At 36.2% G+C, this 20,214-nt stretch overlaps 1 protein-coding gene and 1 pseudogene across 2 annotated transcripts; both read right to left on the minus strand.

Moving 5' to 3' along the window:
- Window positions 1-478: 478 nt before the first annotated feature.
- Window positions 479-3,493, minus strand: LOC104586927 (pentatricopeptide repeat-containing protein At4g18840 pseudogene; annotated as a pseudogene). The gene has a single exon (XR_016082229.1). The product of XR_016082229.1 is annotated as a pentatricopeptide repeat-containing protein At4g18840 pseudogene (transcript).
- A 4,864-nt stretch (window positions 3,494-8,357) lies between these two features.
- On the minus strand, window positions 8,358-19,988 carry LOC104586926 (pleiotropic drug resistance protein 2-like). The gene is made up of 20 exons (XM_010244330.3): window positions 18,860-19,988; window positions 18,630-18,750; window positions 17,905-17,993; window positions 17,509-17,593; window positions 17,077-17,367; window positions 16,897-16,987; window positions 15,096-15,996; window positions 14,826-14,986; window positions 14,542-14,645; window positions 14,215-14,380; window positions 14,022-14,117; window positions 13,797-13,927; window positions 12,792-13,124; window positions 11,868-12,158; window positions 11,683-11,766; window positions 11,091-11,224; window positions 10,766-10,993; window positions 10,477-10,648; window positions 9,247-9,501; window positions 8,358-8,915 (listed from the first exon to the last, which is right to left on the minus strand). The coding sequence occupies exons 1-20, from the start codon at window positions 19,216-19,218 to the stop codon at window positions 8,646-8,648; spliced, it is 4,362 nt and encodes a 1,453-aa protein (XP_010242632.2). The 5' UTR covers window positions 19,219-19,988; the 3' UTR covers window positions 8,358-8,645.
- Window positions 19,989-20,214: the final 226 nt, after the last annotated feature.

The following is a 20,214-nucleotide window of genomic DNA, read 5'->3' on the forward strand; positions in this document are numbered from 1 at the left end:
TCAACATCTTCCTAATAATACGTAAGTTTTGCAGTAGAGAAGAGAATAAATCAACAAAAACAGAAAGAGGTGGTGCTGATATTTGGGAGTTGTTTAAATGCATAAAAATCAGCACATCGGGCTTACTTTAAGATGCTCTTTTTTTCAAGACATACATGCCCTTGTGTATATATATAGTACAGACAGAGACAATGATGATTAATATGATGTGCAACAATTACAGATTTCAAGACATACATGCCCTTGTGTAAAAAAGAGGTGTTCTACAGATTCAGACTTTGTTGTCTCGCAACTCCATTGCCACTTCTCCCCCTCTCCAGGTTTCAAGTACTTAGGCACAATGAAATGACATTGGAAATTAACAACCATGTAGCATAATTGACATCATAGTTTCACTTTCAAGCATTCTCATCAAGAAGTGAGACAAGCACTGTAGCTTCCATGGACTTTTGCCATATCATGGTTTGTTTCAATGTCCTTTTTTTTTTTTTTGAGAAAAAAGGTAACTTTATTAAAAAGGAGGGAGTACATGAGAAGATGTACAAGGATACAGGAAAAGAGTTATCACTAAACAGGTAATCCCTGTGAACACCAGCCTTTGCTAGGCCATCAACTACAGTGTTTAGCTCCCTAGAGATCCAGCCTAAGTGAACATTCAAAGTAGAAGGGATGTCTCTCACTTCAGTCAAGTAGTGAGCTAAAGACCAGGGGCCACTGTCAGGTTCAGCTAACCAATTAATACCGTTAGCAGAGTCTCCTTTTATGGTGAAGTTCGAATACCCGTCTCTTGCTAACCGGATACCGGTTAGGGCTGCCAAGATTTCAGCCTTTGTTGAAGAAGCAACCCCGTTTGGTCCACTGAAAACCCAACTAATGTTGCCATCTCTCCTTCTAAAAACACCTCCAATGTCTGCTTCACCTGGATTACCAAATGCACTTCCATCGAAGTACATGGTTAACTTCTTAAAGTGCGATGGGTAGTGCAGGAAAAATATTGGGAATATAATAAGCTTATCACATTCCTATGAAGATCAGAAATAGAAATTCCTTTAAAATACTCTGAACTGGTGGCCCAAAGGAGGCATCTGTAGGAGATAGTGGAAATGAGCCCCTCCTGGTTTCTTGTTTTGTTGTCAAACACAGGATTGTTTTTCTCTTCCCAGATACTCCAAAGAATAGAATGAGCAACAGATTGCCACAATGCTTTCCCTCGTTTACTGAACCCTCTTCCTGTCCACTATCTTAAGAAGCCTGCAACATGTTCTGGGAAAACCCAGCTATAGTCAAACAGATTAAGAAAGAAGTGCCAAAGCTTCTAGGCTTCAATGTCCAAAATTCCAAAATGAAAAGACTTGGCAATTACCAATTGAACCTATTCTTACATAAATTATAGTTTCTTCTGTAACTAGTAAAAGATCCTATTGAACTCCAAAGTTCTTTATTTCACTGTAGTCTCTAAATGTTGACTTTATGCAAGCACCCATCTCACCTAACATGGCATACACCATGCTCTTCCTATGGATTGAAGCATCCTCCACAAAAGGCTCTGAATCAGGATCACCGAGGTTAACCAGGCTACAACCTGCATCTTTCTGTAATTTTTTCTCCCTCATCATTTTTCTCACCATCTCAACATCATTCCACTTACCTTCTGCAGCATATATATTTGATAACAGCAAATAGGGACCAACATCTCCAGGATCCAACTCAATTAGCCTCTTGCCAATTATCTCCCCAAGTTTAAAATTTGAGTAAGTCCTACATGCTGATAGAAGAGCCCCCCATAAGGCTGGTCCTGCCTCCATTGGCATATTCTCTATGAGCTCTTCAGAATCTTTAATTAGTCCAGCACGACCAAGAAGATCAACCATGCAACCATAATGTTCGACCTTGGGTTCAATATTGTACGCTCTCTGCATAAGATCAAAATACCACCAACCCTCCAATACCATTTGAGCATGGGCACATGCAGATAAGATGCATATAAAAGTAACACCATTTGGAGTTGGCCCTTTCTTCTCCATCTCTAAGAACATCTCAAGGGCCTTCTCTCCTTGCCCATGCATGCCATACCCCATTATCATAGAATTCCAAGAGACTATGCTCCTCTCTGGCATCTTGTCAAAGACTTCCCTTGCAGAGGCCATGTCTCCACACTTTGAATACATAGTCAAGAGAGAGGTTAAAAGTAACACATCAAGTTTAACCTTCCCACTATTTTCTATGTAGGAATGAATCAATTTACCTCTATCTAGCTTACCTAGATTTGCGCACGCAGTCAAGACACTCATGAAAGTTGCTTCATTTGGATTTGTCTCTCCACTTCCCATCATCCTATCAAACAATCTCAGACATTCTCTGTAATCCTTGATTCTCACATAAAGTGCCAACATTGTATTCCAAGAAACAACATTACGACAAGGCATCCGATCAAAAAGCCCACGAGCATCTGGCACCTGCTCAATTCTAGCATATCCATCAACCATACAGTTCCAAGAAACAATATCTCTAACTGGCATCCTCTGAAAAAACTCTTCTGCAGCCTTCATATCCTGAACTCCCGTGTAACCTGCAACCATCGAATTCCAACTCACAATATCTCTATCAGGCATCTTATCAAAAAACCAACGAGCCACACTAACCATGCCATTCTTGGCATACCCATCAATCATTGAATTCCACGTTACCACATCTGTCTCAGGACATAAATCAAACAACTGACGTGCGGCCACAATTTCCCCACAAGCAGAGTACACATGAATAAGCGAATTCTGCACAAACAAGTCGACTTCTAAACCAAATTTCACAATCTGGGCATGTACCCTCTCCCCTTCTCGGATCGAACCAAGCTCAGCACATATCTTATTCAAAAGTGGGAAGGTATAATGATTAGGTGGGATGCATTTTCGTATCATTTGTCCATAATAGAAGCCCAGCCCACTATGTGGGTCGTGGAAGCTCACATAAGCTCTGATTATGGTGTTGCAGAGGAAAGCATCTGGTTCATCTAGGCGAGAGAAGAGAGAGACGGCGTGAGGAACCAAAGATGGGGAGGAGCATAGCTTCTTTATTGCTCGACTGGCCGCGAGTGAGTGCTGGAAGAGACCGGAGACAATGAGTTGGGCGTGCACTTGGCTGAATTCTTCGAGTGTGGCATTGCACGAATCTATAGCGCGCAAGATGGGGTGGCTTAGCTTTAGTGTAGGCAGCCGGAGCCCTTCGTTGTCGATGCATTCTGGATCACATTGGTTCCAGATTCGTGTGTGGGACTTGGAGAGGTTTTGTCGGATTTTGAGGATTTTATCAAGGGAGAAAGAGCTTAGGCGTTTCACAGATTTGGAGGAGTTGGATGATCTAACTGCCATTTCTCACATTTTTGGCGGAAAATTGAAACGTAATTTGTTTAAACTGTGTCAACGGCTCAACGCCGCACCATTTAGATTTAGGATTTAGCAGCCAGCAGGGGTGAACATGGGTTGGGTTGGGTCGGGCCGGTTCCAGGTTTTTGGAACCAGAACCTTCTTGGACTTTTAAGTTTTAAGATGTTAAATGGGACCGGATTTGTCCTCACATCTAGGGTGTCTGGTGCAAATGATATTCGAAAAATCCGATTTTAAATATAGTTGAATCAAATTTGGGTATGATCTTGACTTAATTCAATAAATATCTAAATTCAACCGATTATTTAATTATTATATGATATATAAAATATTTAAACATTTTATATAATTTATATATATCATATTTAAATTATATAAATAATTTATATATTTATATACTTTATATAAATAAACTCAGTACTTTGTTTTTTATTATAGAGAGATGTTCCTAATGCACAGTTGCAGTGTTGTGAGGACAAATTTTGTGACAACCAAATCCGGATTCAACTTAAATCTAGTGTAGCGGTTTAAAACAAGATACATATGGTATTTTTCCCTTTCTGTAGCAATTAGTGAATGACCCCGTACTAAATACGAGGAAATTCTCTGTTATGTATGAAGTTTTATTAATTTTAATGAATATTAATTGTCAGTTATTAATATTAGTTATTAATAAATGAGTAATTGTTATATATCGTTTATATCTTATTCATAATGCAAATTAAAGCATTATTTAGTAATTTAACATTCGCTTAACTATTTTATGAACCGTTTAATTAATTTTTATATCCATTTGAATTGGTATTCTTCATTAATATTTATTAATGATAAATATTTTTTTGAAATATTATTTACCATGAATATATATTAATTTTAACCTTTATAGTTTTATTAATTTTTAATCCATTTTATCAAATATTTTTGTTAGTAATTATTTATCCATTTCAGTGTTTAATTAAGCATCTTTTAATTATTTAATCATTTTGAAATTTTAAATAGATTTATTAATTTATGTTCATTTTATTCCATTTTCATTTTAACTTTTAATCAATGTATGCTTTTTTAATGAATTTTCTATTATTTAATGCAAAATAACAATAAAAATCTATTTATCATCTAATATAATAATGAAATAGAAATTACTGTATTAATTAAATTTTCTTACATTAATTAATCTAGAATTACTTTTCTTAATTTTTCCTACTTTTTATTTCTATTTGATTGTCAGTGAATTAATATTGAATCGGAGGGGTTAACCCCCGAACTGAATATGAAACAGGTCAAAATAACTCATTTATTCGTTTCATCTTCTTCGCCTGTGTAGTATAATAGATGAATGTAGTATTGATATGTAGACTTGAGTAGACTTCCATACACCTTGATCTTTAAGCTTTTAAGCAATATATACCATGTATTCAGCTGTTATAAAGCATACATCAGGCTGTGTCTATATGTGACAGGTAATAACTTTGACTGATTCATACATGGATCCAATGATATATACAACAAAGGAAAAATTAATCCCTACTCTGGATATATTTTTTCAATGCCTGAATTCTCTATAGGGGCCATTACTTTTTTATGAATAGTATAATATCACATCATTAACCAACTAAACTACCCCTCTACTCTAATATTGGATACAAAACTTGAGAACACAAACCATAAAATCAAAATCTTGATACTAACATACATTGCAACTCTTCCTACAATATCCGTGGGAGTCCTCAGAACTAACCTCATTTAGTAAATCACTTCTCACCCTCAAGAACAGGGCAACTACCATGAAAGCTCCTTCGATGGAAATTGAATACAGCAAAAGCATATACTAGTGTGTAAGTTGAAATAGTATATTAAAATACACAGTTAAATTCAATGAAACCCCATCCAACTATCCAAAGTTGACTATGGGAATCCTATTTCCATGCATCGGATCCATCAGTTTGTTGCTTCAGACACCATTGATAGATTGATAGATTGATAGATTGATAGATTGTATTTCAACAAACTGCATTTGCCATAAATAAATGTAGAATAGGACATTAGTGGCATATTCTTTCAGTTCTATGCACTTGAAATTGCACCATGGTCATTCAACTTTCCAAATTCAAGGCATCTGTCAAGTAGGAGGGCTTGACTTTTTTTTCTCCTCTTCTCCCTCTACTCCCTAATGCATTTTCAAACCTCTGATCATTAGATAAGTGGAAGGATTTTATTAAACATGTCATAAAATATGATATGTATAGAGATGTGGCATGGACATGGGTGGGCAATGTATTGGAGATGGAAGTTGGATAAAAAATGGAAGCATCTGACATGACACAAAAGAAAAACCATACAGAGATATTTCACTATTAATTGGCAAAAAAAAATTTGGGCAAATTTTTTAAACCACTCTTATGGTTTATCTAATTGACTAACTCTACCCTTACTATTTACATATTGTCTTAAAGTACCTCTTTGTTTATTAATTCTAACTTATTGAGCACAAGTTCAGCTGAGTTGCACTGGATTAAGTTTAAGCGCCTAAGGTTTGCACCTTTAGGGTTGGGCCTGAGTCGACCTTCGACGCAACAGAGCCTACCTAAGTTAGACTCTAGTCTGGCTTGGACCAACTACAAATGTCATAAGACTCTTTGAAATTAAAAATTAATTAATTTTTCTCGATTAACTTTATTGTTATTTACTACCAAGGCTCAAAAAAGAATTACATATCGGGGCCTTTCCAATACGCCCCTACAAGTGTTGTATCGGGTCAGGGCCTGGTTCAGAGGGTATCCGGGACTTAAACCGACCCCTTTGAACCAGTTTTGAAAAAAAAATAAAACTTAAAAAAGGACTGATACTGGCCAATATGCCCTATAGTGATACTATGAACCATGCTTATTACTACTACTACTACAATTATTATTATTATTATTCAGTTGAATCACAATCAATCTAGTTGTTTTTAAAAATTATTAGTTTAATAATAAGGATTAATAAATCAATTATTTTTTTTATGATTTTATTATTTAATTGGTATTATTTTCTATTAATCATATTGACAAATGTAATAAATGCTATCAAATTTTCAAGTACAGGGCAACTACACCTATATATATCATTTTGTTTGAGATTCACTATTTAGATAGTACATTAAATTTTACCTCGTTATTTAATTAAAAAATATTAAATCAGGTTTATTTTTTAATTAATAGTTTTCTTATTTAAATAATTAGTTTTTTTTGTAATGCTGATTTAGTTTTATTTTTGGGTTTTACAAGAAAAGAAGGTTTTATTTTGGGCTTTTCTTAAGAAAAAGGATAGACAAAGTTGTATTCAGAAATAATTAATAGATTAGTCATAAAACAAAGAAACTATATTTCTAGGCTTCTAGCCTTAGAATAAACTACACTTAATTCCCTAATTAATTGAATTGAAATTGAGTACCAAGGTATGGTCCATCATAACACACGCAAAAGAAGTGGGCCGTTATTGTGTAAATCATAAATCATGTATTATTGTATATTCCATATGCAAATAAATAAATTAGTAAGCAAGTTTTCATGTGCTGAAAATTTGGATGTGGTGCGAAACGGTGTTGACAATTAAGTGGTTCATTTCAACCCGGCCCGGAAATTTCGGGCTTAGCCTGTATATATTTAAATGTATAATGTATACATATTATTTTACATTAGATTATATATTTTATATATAAATATTATAACATGACATATATAATTTATATTATATGTAATATTTTATATTATATAATATAAAATAAATTTATATGCATGTTATGCCATTTAATATAAAAATATTATAGATATGTAATGTTTTATATATGAAAGACATTGGCCCAAAATCAGGCCCAATTCAGCTTAGGCCCGTGTAGACCTGGGCTAGGGCTTATGTTTCAGGCCTGAAACTCTGGGCTGGACCAGGCCCGGGCCTAAACTATAACCCTTATCATAAGTGCAAAGCCTGGTCCGGGCCCCACCCATGATCACCCCTAGTTCACAATGTGCAAGTGATTTGGAAATTATTGAGAGTGTTGTTAGAAAAAATGGTAAATCATCATTAATTGCAACTTGAAAGTTAATCTGAAATAGAAGCTTAAATATCAAAGGAAATTGATTTTAAATGAGAAACAATAAATTGCTTTATAGCCAGAAGAAGCAAAGACCAAAAACGGCCATGTTCCAAAATTCTTTTTCCAAGATCAAAATAGGGAGACAACTACAAAGGACATAGCTTACTTCTCTACGAAACACTTCATTCCTTCTTCTCTAGGGACACTTTGTTCTCTATGAATCACTTTCATCTTTTCAGATCAGTTTGTTCTCTGCGAAACAATTGTAGCAAAGAGACAACATTTTCTATCTGCTTACCACAAGTTAATACTGACAAAAGTTTGGACTAAATCAGCTCGGTATTATATGACATATACATGCCTATATGTACTTATAATCTATGTTATAAATTTATCCTATTCAATACAATATAGAATATATTTGGTTATTTAAAATATATTTAGCTATTCTTATTGTTAAGTTTGATTAGTTCCACTGCACATTTTTCCTCATGACAAGTACAGAAGATGTTTCTAATGCACATGAAATATACATATGGGGCGCATATGAGGCACCGATATGAAGTTCTAAACTCTGTTAAGAGGACCCAATACAATGTGAGAGCAGATAACATCTTAGACCAGGGAGCGAAGAGAATGAGATCATCACAATTGGAGTCGAATGAAGAGACATCTGTGCGAGATCCATGAAAGCGCAAGGATTGAAGAAAATTGGAAAGATTGCAATTCCCCACTGAGAGGTTAAACTACGTACTACCATTTCTTTGCTTGAAACGTTCAAGATATATCATATATAGGCTCTCGAATTATCTAGTCCAAAGCCCAAACCATATCCATAGGCTCCTAAATTAGTTCATTAATTGTTCATTTCACACAACCTCATGATGAACTAAATACAAAACTTTGCTTGTATAAGAGCATTTTATAAATTTCTTTAAGTTTCTATTACATAGATGAGAGTCGCAAGATATAGTTTGCAGCTTTTATGGAAGACTGCTAAGACAAAAGAATTATATATCATAATAATACATCAACAGGCAAAGGAAAACAAATGAAAATCATGCAAAATTAAAGGGAAAAATATATAAAAAAAAAGAGAGGTAACAACTATTTTATATTTCCTCTCATGGTGTATTTTTACAACAGATTGGTAGCGAAAGAAAAAGAATCTCTTTCTGTACTAAACCTCGTTATCTCCTTTGGAAATTCAGGAACTTGATGCCATAAGCAAAGACAAAGAAGAAGAGCAGGACAAAGCCAATATGTGCTGCCACAACAGCGCCAAGGAAGTCATGCTCAAAGCCCAGGTAAGACTTCAGGAACGCCTTCACTGTGGTGAAACCCTCTCCGGGTACCTCAATACGGGAATCTTTGTCTCCAACCTGAGAGACTACAAGACCATAGAGCGTCCAAGCAATCGGAGAAGCCCAGTAGTACCATCTCCACCATATGGGAATTTGCTGAGGAGTTGAGAGGTTATGTGTCAGTATGGAATCAAAGCCTAAAAATTTCAAAGAAATTGAAGCTGTTTGTTGGTTTAATTTAAATATGGGCTGCCCACAGCATTGATAAAAGATGCTACACAAAAGTGATGTTAGACATGTAGTCAAAAACTGACTGAATCAAAGAACCATGTAATGCATGTATGGGCAAGTCCAAAAAATTGGGCATCAACATCTGAGACGCTCTGGTTTTATTATTACATCAAATGGTGGAAGAAAACTCCAGCTAGCATGTATATATCATTTACTACTAATAAAATACCATCATCATGAGTTTGAGTTTACGTACCGGTCTAGGAATGAGGAAACCAGAGAACAAGTTCCAGAAGCTGAGGAAAAAGGACATAACAATGGCAGCAATTTGGTGGCCCGGGGTCAGTGCTACCACCATCATTCCATACATTGCGAAGTAGATGAAGCACATCAATATGAAGTAATAAAACAATAAGAATTTGTCCAAATGCCACTGGAACCCAATCATCGAGTAAAGGAGAAGAGAGTAAATGAAGGTCTGTATGGCAACATAAATTGTCTCAACGGCCACCTACGGAACAAAAAAACAATTAGTGACTCATTTTCTTATATTAAACAGGAGGAACAGATTGATATTCTTCCCATTTATTTGTCATAAAATCATAAATTACAATCATATAAATGAAAAACCTTCTAGTTTTCTTCAAGGAAAATAATTCTATGATGTCAAAGAAATAATAGAGATGGTAACCGTTCTAACGGTATCCCTCCACCCAGAGTAAAGTTCATGGGTTTGAAAAGAAAAGAAATAAATAAATAAAACAAGTGATTTTACTCCATGAGATTTTAGATCTATTGCTCAACTAGTAAAGGAACTTCCTAATTCACTTTGAAAACAAAGATAAGAATCAATCTCAAAATTTTGATTTGTCCCATTTTCCCTAGCCAATAAATGTCATTGGATATTAAACACCAAATCCTCCCAACTCCAACACTCAGCAACTAGATGTATCACCAGAACTCCTACTATAGATGTTTTTATCTCTATACTCTCATAGTATTTCCATTTATACAAGCATTTTCCAATATGACCAAGACTGTTCTCTTATCTGTTCAAGATTCAGAATATCTTAGTTTGTCAACACATACGATACACCTGTTGTCTATGAAACAATCCAATCAAAGCATACAAATGACCAACCGAATAGTTTACCAAAAGAATTCAGCTGGTACAGTGCCTCAATATTTAACCCAAAAGTCTTTCAGTTGGCTTGAAGATTTGAATAATTCAGGTCAAAGATCAAGCAGTGCAGCCATGAATACAGTATATGAGATAGGATTTATTGAGTGACATGTTGTCTGGTTTAATTATCAGAAAAAAAACTAGATTGGTAATCCACTTGATATATTGGCAAGATTACCTTTAGGCTGTTCGCTAGCATCTTAATGGAACTTGTTCTACTATTGTTAGCTGACATAAAATTTTCTGTTTCTTTCCTCTTCAACAACAAGAAAAGCACAAAACTGCAAACTGAGTTATTATTACCTGAGCAAATGCATAAGGCAATTCTGAGTACATTCCTGCTGCTCTTTCACGGTAGAAAACTGTTCTCTCTATTGCCACAACAGACTGCACTGCAGAGGCATTGGTTGCTCCAAGGAAAAGAACAGCAGCATACATAGCTCCCAGAAGATTCAGCAGGTCTTGCTGTTTATCCCTGTTAGATAACAATATCCTATTAGTTTCAGAATAACTTATAAATTTTTAAAACTTTAAGCATCAAGAGTAATAGACACTATATCAAATAGAAAATAAAGAATATCACACTGCTTACGTCTTGTCTCCTTTGTTCCAAAATATGACCCCAAACATAACGCCAATGACTATTGTCATGAAAAATCGGATGGCATTGTACTGTGGGTTCCTCCAGTAAGACCAGTACTGTTTCCAAAAACAAGCCTTGCATTGAGTAGCAAATGTTTGCGAGTATTTTGTAGGGAAATGAAGATCCTTTGAACCTGGTGCTGGGGTGCTTAACTCTTTGATGAGTTCCTGATTCCTCCTGAATGTGCAAAGACAAACATGAGTGCACCAGGGAAAGAAATCAAAATTGCAAGTAGGCAGGAACTGACTACGTAATGTTATTATATTCCACTTACTGATACAGGGCAGAATTGGCATAAACTTCTGCAAAATCCACATTAAGTTGAGCCTCAAAAGAAGTAGTAGTTACTTCCAGCATCCACGTAGCAGGATTGTAACCATCTTTGATCTTGGGAACCCCTGGGACAGCCTACAAGAAGTCACAGATGTCAGAAGAAATAATTTTCTATCAAGAATCCACAAGCACATACTGCAATTTCTTAGGTTAATACTCCACATCCTTTAATTAGTTTGAACACAGCGTAATGAGTTCAATCCACTCATCCATAAATATTGAGGATAACATAATTTACAGATAATAACGTAGAGTGCCTACATTTATGTTCCATGCCCATCTGTATTGCAGTTGGTAGCAATTGAAACACTGGAAAATTTTCCCATATATGTGTTTCCAAGAAAATAGAAACTACAATTGTACCTAATTGCAAACAGGTTGAGCTACTAGAATTGATTGATACTTCTAGGTTAAAACTTGAAGAGCCCAACTATAAATCCTGGGACATTCAAATCCATGTCAATCGCTAACTATGGATTGAGATTTGATCATTTTTTTTTCCATCAAGCACACAAACAGAAAAGATCACTTACTTCAAAATATTCAATAAGATCATGAGAATGCCGACCAAGTGATCCAGCATAAATGACTTGTCCTCCTCTCTTCATCAACAGTAGCTACAAGTAGAAGGGGGAATCCAAGTTAGAAAGAACAATGCAACTGCATGGCAATCAAAGAAATGAAATTCAGAAATAACATCTATAAATTTGAGTTATACCTCATCAAAAGCTTCAAAAATGTCTATGCTTGGTTGGTGAATAGTGCAAACAACAGTTCGTCCTGTATCCACTGTATTTCTCACTGTCCGCATAACAATAGCAGCAGCTCTAGCATCAAGGCCTGATGTTGGCTCATCCATGAAGATGATTGATGGATTAGCAACCAATTCCACAGCTATTGTCAGCCTCTTTCTCTGTTCTGTTGAAAGGCCATCTACACCTGGAAGGCCGACTAGTGCGTTCCTCAATGGATTAAGCTCAACCAATTCCATAACTTCATCAACAAACATCTATATCACAACAGAAAGGATAAAAGTTAACAACATTGCTCATGCATCCCAACTTCATCTTGCCATACCTTTTTTATGGCAAGTCAAGAACATTTTACCAAGTTAGTAGGAACTAGGAAAGTACAATTTCATGATTGACAAAATTTTGAAGTGTAAAATGAGGAAGTTAAAGTAACTATTTAGAAGTGATGATGCTCTGAAGCTTTTCTGGTATCAAAGTGTGTCTGTTGAACAGATGGGTCTGTTAACTAGGCATTGACAGTAAGTCAGGGATGTCAAGAAATCTAGACAGGAAAGAACTAAGTACTTTATAATAGTAAGTAATAAATTAAATTCAAATCTGTTGACCAACCACACCCATGGATGACCCCACCATATGAATCAACAAAATCCCTCAGCCAAGTCAAAGGGTTTATTTGTTCTCCAGATGACGTACCAAGCTTCCAAACCATGAAAAACCTAATATATGGCTTCCCCAGGTAGAGGAGAATATCAAATGAATTGCCTTTTGTGGCTCCTTGTTTCTTTTCACAGTAAAACTGATAGCTTTCCCGAAAAACATCTTAAATAATTAAAAATCTTTAAAAAAAAAGGATGATGAAAAAAGATAGTTCTGAAGACCAAGTAACTTGCCTTTCGTGTTTCCTTCTTTACATCTGGAGCAAGACGCAGCCATGCTGAGTACAAAAGAGATTCATAAACAGTTACATGTGGTGAATGGATATCATTCTGTTCACAGTAGCCACTAACTCGAGCAAATGTCTCCTGGTTCTTTGGGTAACCAGAAATACTAATACTTCCTTCAATGTATCCACCAGTCTTCCTTCCTGCTAGCACATCCATCAAGGTGGTCTTTCCAGCACCACTGACACCAACTAATGCAGTCAGAATACCTGGTCTAAACGCACCACTAACATCTCTTAGCAATTGGAGACGGCTTTCTTCAATTCCTTGACTCTTCATTTCCTGATGAGTAAAGGGAAAATCTACTTAGTCTCAAATTTTTATGCTAGATTTCAGAACTAAAGTATATTATTTCCAGCAGTTTAACTTCTCAACAATATCTTAAACTGCTTCATGACATCTGGCAGTGTATAAGTTTTTGAGGTCAAGAAGTTGAGAAATTTGATGTTTACAAAATTCTCAATTTTGGTGAGTTCAATCTCTCTGTTGTATGAAAAGTTTCCATTCTCAATTGAAGGATAAACGAATTATAAATCTGACCCTGAAAAAATATGCATACTGTACTTGGTTGAAACTCATAATATTTCACTGGACTACGGATACTTAAATGTTTGGGATGGAATGGAGAATCAGTAGAGCCACATTGTAGTGCAGTTTTGGCACAAAGATTAACACTACGTGAATCCCAAACCTGTAACCCCATCTCCAAGACTTGGATACTGTCAGTTTATATTGGCAATACTGTAAGGAACTAAATTAAGAAGTGAACGACTAGGTATTTCTGTATTTGATAATAAAACTATAGTATTTGCGGGAAAGTTCTCCAGTGTATTCTAAGAACCATGAGCAGTTACTCTGATTTCCAGTGGTTCTGCTGTTCTGCATAATTCAATGTAGAACAGTAGAGAGAGAAACTCTGAAAAAAGATATTCAATATTTGGACAAGTGACTTACATCAGGCATATCAACATTGTAGTTCACATGATTGAATGCAAGTGAAAGGGGCTGGAAAGGCAACACCATTCCTCTTCTAGGTGCATGGTCTGCAACACTCTCTCGAGTATTCCTCACAACCATATCAATACCTGTGTTATATTTCGTCAATTGCTAGAACATAGAAAATGGTAAAAATGACAAAACTGAGATGAATCAGAGTTACAGGTGGGTAGTATTTCAGACCTTCAGATGTTATATTTGTAGTCCTCGATGTATGTTCCCCATTCCTCTTCTTCTGAGCATCGTCATCCAAAATTACAGCTTTAGAATCTCCAAGAGCTACAATTTAATTTTGGGAAAAAATAGTCAAATAAAAGAATTTTACTTGCACTGCACACCCTAAATATGGAGTAATGAATTGGGACTGGTGCCTTACGATTTAAATATGTCAGTGCTGCAATGAAACAAATATTGAATAGTAGAGAGAACCCGACGAGTGCCCCAATACAAATCCAAAACCAATAGTCATCTATAAACATGCCTCTGGACTTTAGAAGAACCTTTCCAACTGTGGGTTGACGAATTTGGGTGTCAGTGTTGGGCTGCATCAGATAAACAGAAAAAAAAAGTCAAATTTGATAATGGCTTCTGGGAAGACAAGACAAAAAAATTGGACAACAAAATGTATGTCTTTATGTGCATATATTTTCCTTGTTTATGCATATGAAGTTCAAAATAAGATAAGAAAACTAAAAAATCTAACCGTGCTCCATCTGTCATCAAGAAATTCATTTATTGCTATTGCATTCTGTCCATACATCATTGGAGAGACATAATAGCCCCATATCATCCATGGTTCAATGTCATCTGCAGGCATGAAAAGCAATCATTGCATACTCTGATTATCACAAGTATCTTTATACCACATGAAAGAATTGAGAATTCCATGTTAAATGCTTTATAACATCAGCAGCAATCCAGGTATCAGATTGGTAGAGGCAGAAGCAAAACCATAACAGAATTTTAAGGGGTAGGATATAAACTAACCTTTGGCAACAATGAATCCTCCAAGCACAAACACCAGCAACAAGGTGAAGGTACCTAATGTATTTGCAACTACCTGTGTTCTTCCAACTGCTGCAATGAACCGGAAGAGAGAGAGAGCCATCTGATGTACACCAAAGAATGCCAAGAACTGTCGGAAAAACCTGAAGATTTTGGAAATGTGTCGATCAGGTAAACCATAATATGGTAACTTGGGCTTAGTGACAACTAATAAATTACTCGTAGGAAATAGGAAAATAGGAGAAAATTTACCTGCTGGCAGCAGGAGCAAACCCAATAGTGTAATATGTAAGAATGATCCATATTCCTGATTCCATCAGAGAGAGGGGAATCCTGAGGAGCCAAATTGGTAGCCCAAAAGCCCATGCAGGGTAGAATAAGTGATCTCTCTGTTTAAAAAATACAGGGAGCCTGAAGACAGTCATTGCAAGCTCTGCCATTCCATTAAACATCACATTAATCAAACTGAAAAACAGTGCCCCGTAATATTTTCCTCCATCTTTTATTTGACCATGCTTCATTTCTGTCCTCAGGAACACAGTCAAGGCAATTATTGACATGATTGTTATCTGGGTAGTTTTGAAAATGTATACAAAGGAATTGCGCTTCATCAGTAACCACTCCCTTGAGAAACATGCCCTGAAAAGTTCCCAGTTGGAGATGCCGTATTTTTCTTTTACCAATGCAGCAGGATGAGCTCTGGCTTTATCATAAGGAACTCGGAGATCTAATGACAATTGTTGTCCAATTAGGAAAGAGTTGAAGGCTTGTGCAAATTCAGACACTGAAACATATCTGTATGGTTGATTCTTTCTAAACCAGTACTGCTCTTGGTCCTTCTTTGAAGTTACTTCTTGCAAAAAATCTGCAACTCCTTTCCTTTCAGGACATTTGAAACCTATAAGTTCAAAGAATTCAAGGACATTTTCACGTGGACCTTGGTAAACAATCTGACCCTCTGAAAGTAGGATAATGTCATCGAAAAGGTCATAAGTCTCAGGTGCAGGCTGCAGAAGAGATATTACCATGGTTACTTCCATAATATGAACCATCTGTCTCATGAACTTGACAATCTGAAAAGTTGTGGAACTGTCAAGTCCGGTTGATATCTCATCCATGAAAAGAGCTTTTGCTGGTCCAACCAACATCTCTCCTGAAAATTGGAGCCTCCAACAACTATTAGAATGCTGATAATCAGTTGGAAATTGTAAACACCAAGCTAAACTGAGGAAAGGAAAAATAAACTAAAAACAAAGAGAAAGAAAACATTATTCCTCCAATAAAATTTGGAAGCAATGTGCTTGTCCTTTAGAACATAAGGAACATTAGATATCATTACCATAATCATAAAACTCTGATTAACTTCATAATTTACAAGTTTGGTTGAACTTAGGTAAAGAAGTGGTAGTTATCAACTGATATAGAAAAATAAAGTTTGGAGTAAATACTGCTAAATTTCCATATGAATTGTCATGAAAATATCAGCAGCATGGTGCATGACAAAAGGAAGAGCAAGGCACATTGTAGAACACAAAAGCAAGAGATTTCAGAAAAGTTTTTATTGTGGATACCTCATATACTTCCTTGAGAGTAAGACAAGAAAACAAAGATCATTGTCAAAGGAAGAAATGTCTCCCTTAACTTGTTAGAACTGATGAGTAAAAAGTAATTGAAAATAAAGGTTTGAAGTAAAAATAAGTGTATATATATAGTAGTCGTTATAAAACAATATAAAGCAGAAACATTGGAGCTAGCTCTTGCCTGTGAAATATCCTGCACATGAATGGTTCATATAAACAAGGATAATTTGGATTTTTAACTAAACCAACAGAAAATGTGATGATTTGAAAATGATAAAACTCTAGGAATAACAAAAAAAAATCGTTATAAGCATGAGATGCAAATTCTACACTAACGGAAGAAATTCTCACCAAGTAATATAATAGAAATGATACTGGAGTTTCATATATAAATAAAAATGCTAGATATGTTTTCAAAATAACAGTGCTATTGAATAAATTTCCTTTGAAGTTCCTTTTGCAGCAATACATACCAGTAGTCACACGCTTCTTTTGTCCACCAGAGATACCCCTTCTCATATCATCACCAACGAGAATATCCGCACAGATATCCAATCCAAGTATCTGTTAGAGATTACTGGAATTCAGCCTTCACAAATATGACTCATTAAACAAGAATATAAGTGTATCAAACTGAAATGTAGGCAACAAACCTTGAGAACATAATCTGTAACCAGACTTGTTTCCTGCCCTGCCATTGCAGTTGCTTTCATGAATGCATCAATCTCAGGATCTGGTTTAATTCCTGATTCTTTCTCTCGTCTTGACAATTCTGCCAACATATCATATCTGGTTCCAACACCCAAGCAACGTCCTGAGAAATCCAAAGTCTCTCTAACTGTCATCTCGCCATAGTGAAGATCATGCTGGCTAATGTAAGCACAGGTTCTCTGAGGGACAAATTCTTTCAATTCATGACCACAATAAGTAATTTTCCCGGTTACCTGTTCACAATTCCAAGTTATCAAACAGAAGAAACAGTACAAACTGCACATGCTACATAGAAAAAGTGTCTTCTTATGTGTGTGTGTGTGTGTGGGAGGGAGGGAGGGAGAGAGAGAGAGAGAGAGAGAGAGAGAGCACACCCTCAGATCCTTATCAAGCTTCCCTGCAAGGGCTTGCAACAATGTTGTTTTTCCTGAGCCTGGAGGTCCCAGAAGCAGTGTCATCCTGGAAATAATTAAATTAATAAATAAGTAAAAATCATGTAGTTGTACAATGGAGACTACAATAAGCTACATCATAGAATAGAAATAACCAGAATTTCCTTTTCTTGTTTGTTGTGGAAAATAATCCAGTCATAATTTGTCAATTTGTAGACTTGTATATTCTTACTCTAAAGTGAGATGTTCTGGCTAGTCGAGGAATAATAACATTAAACTGAAGCTACGATAACAATTTTGTGCTTAGGGGATGCACCATCATTGATTAATGGCACAAATGAAAAAAAAAAAAAAAACCACTGCAACATTAAAACATACCTAGATGGTCTCACTATTCCACTCAAGTCTTGGAGTATGTTAACAACTCTCTTCTTCGATGGAGAAAGCCGAATAAGTCCTAGAGCTCCCTGTTGAAAATAAAAAGAAGTTAAATACAAAAATTAGAACTGTTTACCAGCAAAAGCATGGATTTTTCGGTACTTGAAGATTAACAGATAACCAAAAAGCAAAAGAGGGAGGTCATTTTGAATATCTCAAGACTGCTAAAATTTGATTAACATTAACAACTATACAATAGGAAAGACAATCCAAGGACTGCTCAAATGTCAATGATATTAACAAATTTGAAATAAGAAAAGAGACTATGAGTTTGTTGTGAAAACTGTTGTCCTTCTCAACTCTGTTAAAGCAACTATTCCTAGTCAAATTTTCCAAAGCTTTGACACATGGAATAAATTAAATGAAAAAGAAATGCAAAAGGAAGAAATGTAACATTTTTTCCAAAGCTATGACACATGCATAATTTACTAGCTAATCTTAAAAAAAAATCCTACTGTCTGACAAAATTGAATCAATAACTTGTTTTTCATATCTTTTAATTTCGATATAACAAAAACGAAACACCCATTTAAAAGAATGTCATCATTAATAAGAAATTTGATTTTCTTCTGGTATTCAAATACTTAGAGAATACTCTATGAATCAAAAGAGAACAGGAAAAAGAACAGAGAGAACGTAATAATAAGAAGAACAATAATAACTACCTCAATTGTATTTAGTGTAGAATTTATTAGAGTCGGGAGAGCCCTGGTGCCAACGTAAGCGTCACCCTCCACTGATAAATGCTCGAACCTGACTTCAATCTTCGGAATCTCAATTCCAACCCTGTTTCAACCAAAATTAAGAACAAATAAAAAAAAATCCCAAAACACTGAATCTGATAGATAGATAGATGGATAGATAGAGAGAGAGAGAGAGAGAGAGAGAGAGAGACCTGTCTGTCCGGTTTCTAAGCCTGAGAAGGAACTTCTCGTTATCGTCTTCAACAACCCTGAGGATGCTCTCCATGAGCTGCTTCTTGTCCTGAACACCGAGCTTGGTAACATCAACCTCATTCTGAACAACCTTTCCATTATCCAGGACCTGCCTCAGCATCCCCCTCCTCATACGATCGTACGTCGGGAGCCTCTCGATTGCAGCCCATTTCAGCTCCTCTTCATCGTCTACCTGCCTCCCACTCCGCTGAAAAGCATCCGGTGGAGTATTCAAGACCTCCCGAATGCTCGCCGAGGCCCAATTCCTCCGACTACTCCTCGACCTCGCTAGATCATCACCGACCAAGGCCGATGCCATCGTTAAGCTTTTTCCTACACTTGTTCAAGCCGTTGTTTCACAGAAAAATATCTGCCGGAAGTGCTAATCAACTACCAGAACCACCTGAAAATTTACTTTAGCTCCCAGGTATAGTCAAATAACAAGTATTTGCATCCGAGATGACAATTGTCTGACTTCACAGCGTTCGGAACCCCTGCCGGCAAGTGATCCTACCGAGATGTTATATGCGCCAACTCGTTAAAGAAAAATGAACCAGCGTATCCCTGGGGAAGCTTCAGGTCGAGAAACTCTGCTCTGTCTTTTATGATGATACAAGAATTAGAATAAAAGAATTGTTATTCTCTGAACAAAGATTCAAATCACTGCCAATTAAAACCAATGCGTAAATCACTGCCGGAAAAGTACTCCTTCCGGCAAGTGTAACTCGCTCACACAGAGCGAGCCGCCCTATATAGTCCTTCCACTATTGGACCAATACGAAGACAAGGTTTCAGAGTTTATAGGCAAAAGAAAGGACAGATTCAGAGGAGATTTTACTTGGCAACGTGTTTCTTCGCTTCTGTATTAGAAAAAAAATGAAAAGGAAAGAAAGAATTGCGGAAAGAGAGGAAATTTGGTAGAGTGTCAAAGATTTCTGCATTTAAAGGGGGAAGAGAAAGTCCAGAATTCAGTTGGTCAAATCAAGGATAGATAGTCCATTCTTTTCCCGCGGGAGCTGAAAGTGAAATCAAACTTCAAACAAATTGCTAATGCCAACTCTCCGCAGTGGCCTACCTAGTACCTGCCTCTCCGACCGCTTCGTTTCGTCTTCTCCTGTAATATTTTTCAAACCAGCCAGAGAGGCTGGTCACTTTCGCGGGTATTTCCGCATTCAATCCAGAGGTGGTTCCACCGCATAATCCTAGAACCATAGCATATATCGGCTCTCTTCCCACTACCGTTTGGCCTAATCACCACGTTTTTCATATGCTGATTATCCGAAGTCTGAACGCTTTAAGTTTAAGCTCTGCCTTA

The sequence above is a fragment of the Nelumbo nucifera genome, chromosome 2 (assembly GCF_055504915.1).
Source record: "Nelumbo nucifera cultivar China Antique chromosome 2, China Antique-T2T, whole genome shotgun sequence".
Classification (NCBI taxonomy): Eukaryota; Viridiplantae; Streptophyta; class Magnoliopsida; order Proteales; family Nelumbonaceae; genus Nelumbo; species Nelumbo nucifera.

Excerpts from the sequence above, each read along its gene's own strand:
- LOC104586926 (XM_010244330.3), bottom strand. The coding sequence starts at position 19,218 with ATGGCATCGGCCTTGGTCGGTGATGATCTAGCGAGGTCGAGGAGTAGT. Across the intron at positions 17,368-17,508 it reads AGCTTGATAAGGATCTGAGG|GTAACCGGGAAAATTACTTA; the intron begins GTGTGCTCTCTC and ends AATTGTGAACAG. Across the intron at positions 8,916-9,246 it reads GTTTCCTCATTCCTAGACCG|CAAATTCCCATATGGTGGAG; the intron begins GTACGTAAACTC and ends TCAACTCCTCAG.